The sequence below is a fragment of the Fonticula alba genome (assembly GCF_000388065.1).
Source record: "Fonticula alba strain ATCC 38817 unplaced genomic scaffold supercont2.9, whole genome shotgun sequence".
In the NCBI taxonomy this organism is placed as follows: domain Eukaryota; order Rotosphaerida; family Fonticulaceae; genus Fonticula; species Fonticula alba.
Window position 1 is genome coordinate 1,013,787 of NW_009242979.1, and position 5,706 is coordinate 1,019,492.

At 67.6% G+C, this 5,706-nt stretch overlaps 2 protein-coding genes and 2 non-coding genes across 4 annotated transcripts in view; 2 read left to right on the forward strand and 2 right to left on the reverse strand.

The window, feature by feature from the left end:
- Positions 1-415, forward strand: part of H696_05294 (hypothetical protein) — a gene marked incomplete at both ends in the record, with an annotated part of 6,949 nt that extends 6,534 nt beyond the window's left edge. Inside the window, one exon of the mRNA XM_009499158.1 lies at positions 44-415. Within this exon, the coding sequence (XP_009497433.1) occupies positions 44-415 (372 nt within the window). The remainder of the gene's footprint in view (positions 1-43) is intronic.
- A 206-nt stretch (positions 416-621) lies between these two features.
- H696_05295 lies at positions 622-694 on the reverse strand. Its single transcript has one exon. It is a non-coding gene; the product is annotated as a tRNA-Lys (tRNA).
- Positions 695-1,831: 1,137 nt separating this feature from the next.
- H696_05296 lies at positions 1,832-1,905 on the forward strand. Its single transcript has one exon. It is a non-coding gene; the product is annotated as a tRNA-Arg (tRNA).
- Positions 1,906-3,836: 1,931 nt separating this feature from the next.
- H696_05297 (hypothetical protein) overlaps positions 3,837-5,706 on the reverse strand; it is a gene marked incomplete at both ends in the record, with an annotated part of 2,383 nt that continues 513 nt past the window's right edge. The window contains one exon of the mRNA XM_009499159.1: positions 3,837-5,699. Coding sequence (XP_009497434.1) covers positions 3,837-5,699 — 1,863 coding nt within the window. The remainder of the gene's footprint in view (positions 5,700-5,706) is intronic.

Genomic DNA, 5,706 nt, shown 5'->3' on the forward strand with positions numbered 1-5,706 from the left:
GAGCGCCGACCGGTCGTCGGCCCTGGTGCACACGCTGCCCGAGCTGAATGCCATGACGGTGCGGTACGCGGCGCCCGAGGTGATCGGCGCCTTCCAGCGTGGTGTCCCCCTGGAGCCGGAGCTCCTCTTCGCGGGGGACATTTACAGCGCGGCGGTCATGCTCAACGAGTGCCTGACCCGCGCGGCCGTGTGGCCTGGGAAGGATCTCCAGGGCATCGTGGCGGCTGTGATGGCCGGCGGGCGACCGGACATGTCGGCCCTTCCGGCTGCCGGGCCTTTTGCCGCGGCCGGAGACCTTATCCAGGCAGCTTGGCAGGATGACCCGGCGCGCCGGCCCTCGGCGGCGGCCTTGCGCCAACGGTGTGCCGGGCTGTTTGTGGCCGCCGGAGGTTTGGGCAGCGACTCGGGGCCGTGACATGCGCGCTCCGGTTTTGGTGTGCGAAAGCAACCACCCCGTGCTTGAGCCTCTCTCTCTCTCTCTCTCATATACACCTTGTGCTAAAGTTTCCCCGTGTCGCCACTTTTTTACTGTGTGTGTGTCTGCGCTCCCAGGCGCGCTGGCTTGGAAGGCGGGCCGGGGGCCGGCAAAAAGGAGCGGGACGCGGGACGAAAAATAGTGATAGCCCACTGTGGGGCTCGAACCCACGACCCTGGGATTAAGAGTCCCATGCTCTACCAACTGAGCTAAACAGGCTTTCGATCCATGCCATTTGCAGGTGCAATTTATACTTTCGCAGAATTTGTATTCCCCCCCCGAGGCATGGCTGTTCCATTGCAAGCCCCACGGGCCATGCTCCGGGCGGTGGACGAGAACGAAGAAAGTGTCCCGTCGCCGCTGGGTGGCCTCTCGAACCAGGATCGCCTCCTGGCCGCCACGCCGGCCCAGGGCCATTCCTCGCTGGGGATGTGCCCTGCCCGGTCGCCCGGTGGCAAGAGCCCGCGCACCGAGGACGGTCCTCTGTCGGTTTCGATGGTACCGAAGGGGATGGACCATGCCCCCCTTCGCTCTCGGTCCATGTGTCCTCGCCCCCGCCGGCCTGGCACGCTTCCGCGTGGCCTGAGGTCTCTCATGCGACCTCTCGGCCACCTACCGATCGGGGGAACGGGAATGCACATATATACATCTGTCGCACTGGGCTCCCCCCCCCCCCCCCCCCCCCCCTCCACTCCCTGGCTCAACCTTTGCAGCTCTTTCTGGCTTCGAGAGGGCATGGCTCCCCCCACGAGGGCTGCATGTATTTTGGGCGCCAGATCCGAAAGGGATGGCATGCCATCCTCGGGGACCCGGCCCAGGGAGCGGCTTTGGGTGTCCCCGGAGGCGCTGCATCTCGAGAGGGTGACTAGGCGCGGCAAAGGCAGCCACACAAGGACCAGGGAGGCTGGCGAGGGGTGTCGGGGCGGGCGAGTACATCGGGACCTACGTCGGGCCGCTCCGGAGGGGGGGCGAATGACAGCGAGAGGGCCGCCGGAAGGTGCCGTCCCCCAAAGGGAGGCGGACTTCCCCTCACAGGGTTGCGATGCTGGGAGACGGCCGACACAGGAGGCCCTTTAATGATGGTGTCCAGGGCAGTGGTGAAAGGCGGGTGGGCAGGGAGGGCCCGAGGTAAAGGGCCAAGGCAACGAGACGGGGATGGGCGCCGACATGCGGGCCTGTTCCGGCCGGCGGATCGTCTGGGAAAAGGGCCATCCCCGAATCGGGATATCGCGCCGAGAGGCCTTCTGACCCCGGCGACAGTGAGGGAGGCGGGCGGCGCGAAGCCCTGGCAGATGGTGGGGGTGAGGATGAAGGTAAAGGGTGGTTTGAATACCAAAACTCGTGTGCAAACCCCATGGCCGCGTAGCTCAATTGGATAGAGCACCTGACTACGGATCAGGAGGTTGTGTGTTCGAGCCGCATCGTGGTCAACTTTTTTGTGTGCAGAGGGGCGGCCGAGAGGAAAAGGGAGGCAGCAAGGGAATATAACAAGCCCGCGAAAGAGAGAGGAGAGGGGGCGAGGGGCTGCGCGCCGCGGGCCGCTTCTTTCTCTCTCCCGGGGGAGGGCGTTTGAGGCAATGTTGGGGGCATAAAATATATATTGTTCCCAATATATTAAAGGCTCTTTTGACAGTGGCAAATGATAGATCGTCGTGTCTCCGGCAGCAGAACACCGCCATCAGAATGGTTCTCTCCCAGAGAGGCATCCCGGCCTGCCTGTGGCGTTTGCCGGGCCGGGCACGAAGAGCTGGGCCCGCTCCATGTTCTGGGGACGCTTCTCTGTCCGGGCGCCTGGGAGCGGGCGGCGACGAAAATGCATGCGGCCCAGTGCCGGGGACATTGCCGGGGACATTGCCGGGGTGTGTTCCCTTTCCCGGGGCCCGGGAATCGAGAGGGAGCGCCGCCAGGAGGGCGGGGCGGCTGCCGGGGATAAAGACCCCAGGCGAGGACGGATCAGGCTGTGAGCCCGTGCGAAGGAGGGGGGTGTGTGACTGACGACCGGGTCCCAGGCGCGCCTTTCGCACAAGGCGGCATGGCCCCCGCCCGAGTATGCGGGCTAGTCAGCGGCCAAAGCACCTTGACTGTGGGCCGAGCCTGCGTGCGCGAGGGGCGCCCAAAGGGCCAGCCGGAAGGCCCAGCAAGCGGGTGTTGTCCGTGGGACCTGGGGCGCGGGCATGCACAAGACGCCTGGTCCCGGGTGGGCCCCTGACGCGGAGTCGCAGGCGGGGCAACCCGGTCGCGGGCCCGAAGCGTGGTTGGAAATGCGGAGAGGGGGCCGCGGCGGGATCGCAGCTTCCGGCCCATGCACCAGCTGTGCCGTGATCCGGGGCAAGTCTCCCGGGCGTCTGGCCGACCATGTCATCTCAGGGGACCCTGTCGCTGGCCGAGGCGAGGGGCGATCGGCCGGCCCGGTGAGGCTTCCACTGACGGATATGACGCCCCGGTGGGAGAAGGCACTGTCAGCCGGGCCCCTTTTCCCGGAGTGCGTGTTGGATCTCAAGTGGCCTCTGTGGCCCACAGTGATGGCCTTGCTGTGCGCCCGGCAGCATGGGCTCTCGGCTGGAAAGATGAAGTGAAAAGCACGCCCACGCCCACCCATGCGCATAGGCCGGCGTAGACGCATTCACCTCCCGGGCTTGCCCGGCATCGTGTCAGGCCGGACTTCGGCCCGAGCTTCGGGGACTCTGGGACGGCCGCCGGGGCTGCCCATAACCGCCATGACGGCCGGCCGAACATCCTTAGATCCGTGTTCTCCGGGAGATCGTGCAGACGCACACGGAGGCACGACCTGCCCGACGGGTATGTCTTTGCCCGGGTCTGTGTCAAGGTCACACATGGGCCCGAGGGGCCTTACCATGTGGGCAGCCCCAGATCTCGGGAGACGCAGGACGCGGGGGGGGGGGGGGCTGTCGCGCCCGGTCGCCCTCATGGGGCTCGGCGGTCTTGGAGCAGGCTCCTCGCGAGCCGTCCATCCTGCCCGGTGACTGGGCTGCCGGCAGGCCCTCCCACGGCCGGTGTCCCGCCCTCCTGCTTTGCTGCCATATGGTGGCTGGCTAACGCGTTGCGGCAATATTAATTGTGTATTCGACGACGGGCTCATTCATGGCCACACAAAGGTACCTACTGGCCGGGGGACCGGGTGGCGCCCCGGCCGGCGGCAGCCCATCCCTCGCGGAAGGGAGGCCGCGGGCGGCGGGAAGCTGCGGTAGGGGGGCGCTCGCAGGACACATTTCCTTCGCCGGCCGGTCCTCCCCCCCCCCCCCCCCCCCTGTATGCATCCCGACCGGAATCGACATTGAGGCGCGGCCACTTGCCCAGCCTCGATGCCCGGGCAGGAGCATTTCGCCGGGGGGGGGCCTGCTCATTCCGCCTCGCAGGAGAGGCCATCCGAGCTGAGGGCGTAGCCCGCGGCACAGGACACGCAGTGGAGCGCACGCTCGGCCGGGTCGTGCGGGCTCTTGACAAAGCAGCTGAGGCAGTGCTCCGGGCAGGGCACGGCGAAGCGATCCTTCTGCGTCTGGTAGAAGAGCCCCCAGCCGGGCCGGGTAAGGGCGTCGGCGGTGCACCGGGCGGTCGGGACCACGTCGAAGGACTCGGCCGGGAGCTCCTTGACGCGAGGCACATTGTTGGGGCTGGCGGTGCACTGGAGGCAGCCGACGCCGAGGCCATTGGCGCAGGTGCCGCAGCCGCCGCCGCAAGGGAGGCACTGCTTGGAGTGCTTGTAGTAGCCCTCCGGGCAGGTGGTGAAGCACTCGCTGTCGCCAAAGAGCGCGTGGCCGAACTTGCAGGCAGTGCAATTGGTGGCGGTGGTGCATGTGGCGCAGCCCGAGTCGAGGCAGGGCTGGCACCGGCCGCCCGACAGGAAGTACCCCTCCGGGCACTCGGCGGCGCAGAATTGGCGAGCCCCCTTTTCGCGCGGTACCACCAAGTACATGCCGGGATGGCAGTGGGTGCAGTTGTTGGTGTACAGGTCGCAGGCCCGGCAGTTGGGGTTGCATGGGCGGCAGCCCTGCTGCGAGCCGGGCAAATCAAAGTCCCAAACGGAACCGCTCCCACAGGGGGTGTAGCACTCGTCGGCGCCCATGATGTAGGAGGGGTAGCAGGCGTAGCAGTAGAACTTGCTGGTGCACAGGGCACAGCCACTGTCGCAGGTGGGGCAGAAGCCCTTCCGGCCGAAGTGACCGCCGGGGCAGATCCCGCGGCAGACATTCTCATGGAGGTAGTCCCCGGACCAGCAGGTGAGACACAGCCCCGGGTCCTCGGAGGCACAGTGGGTGCAGTCCTGGACGGTGCATTTGGCACAGCTGCCAGTGAGCGAGTCTTTGGCGGTGCCGGCCGGGCAGGCATGGCCGCAAGACCCATCCGGGTGGGCGAAGAAGCCCCGCAGGCAGGAGAGGCACTTGGTGGGATCGGTCGGGTCGCATTGGCGGCAATTGGCCGGGCAGGCGAGGCAGACCCCGGTGCCGTTGTCGACGGTGGTGGCCGGGCATTGGCGCTCGGCGTCCGGATCGCCATTGGCCCCGTAGCCGCGGATGCACGCGCCCACATGGACCGCCGGGCCGTGGGAGAAGGTCTTGGAGCTGTGGGCCAGGAGGAAGCGTCCGGCCGGGCAGCTGGTGCAGTCCTTGGGCCCGGGGCCGGCGCACTGGTCACACGCGTCGTGGCATTGGAAGCACACGCCGGGCCGGCTGCACTTGAGCAGGTGCGCGTGCTCCGGCCGGCCGGCGGTGTCGCTGGTGGAGGGGTCGGCATTGGCCATGGGCCAGTCGGCGCAGTGGAAGCCCTCCGGCACCAGGCGCTTGGGGATGCAGTGCGCGCCGCAGGCGATGTGGTCGGCCGCCGGGCAGGTGCCGACGCAGCGGCGGTTGGCATCGAGCCAATGGCCCGGCTCGCACTGGGCGCAATCCTCATTCAGGTGGGGGTGGGCCAGGACCTGGCAGCCGGGCACCGGCTGGGGCTCGGCCCGGCAGAGGCCCTCGCCGGCGGCCTGGAACCGACACACGGCGCACTGCTGGTGATTGCCGGGGACCACATTCCAACAATGGTCCGGGCCGATTTGCACGAGGCTGGCGCCGGACACGGCCAGGTCCGGGAGCTCGTTGTCCAGGTAGGCATACCCGTCGACCAGGCGGTAGGCGCTGCTGTATTGCAGGCAGGTGACGTCGCCATCCTCGTACTTGGCGCGGATGCACCGGCGCAATTGCGGCACACAGTAGTCCGGGAGCTGGGAC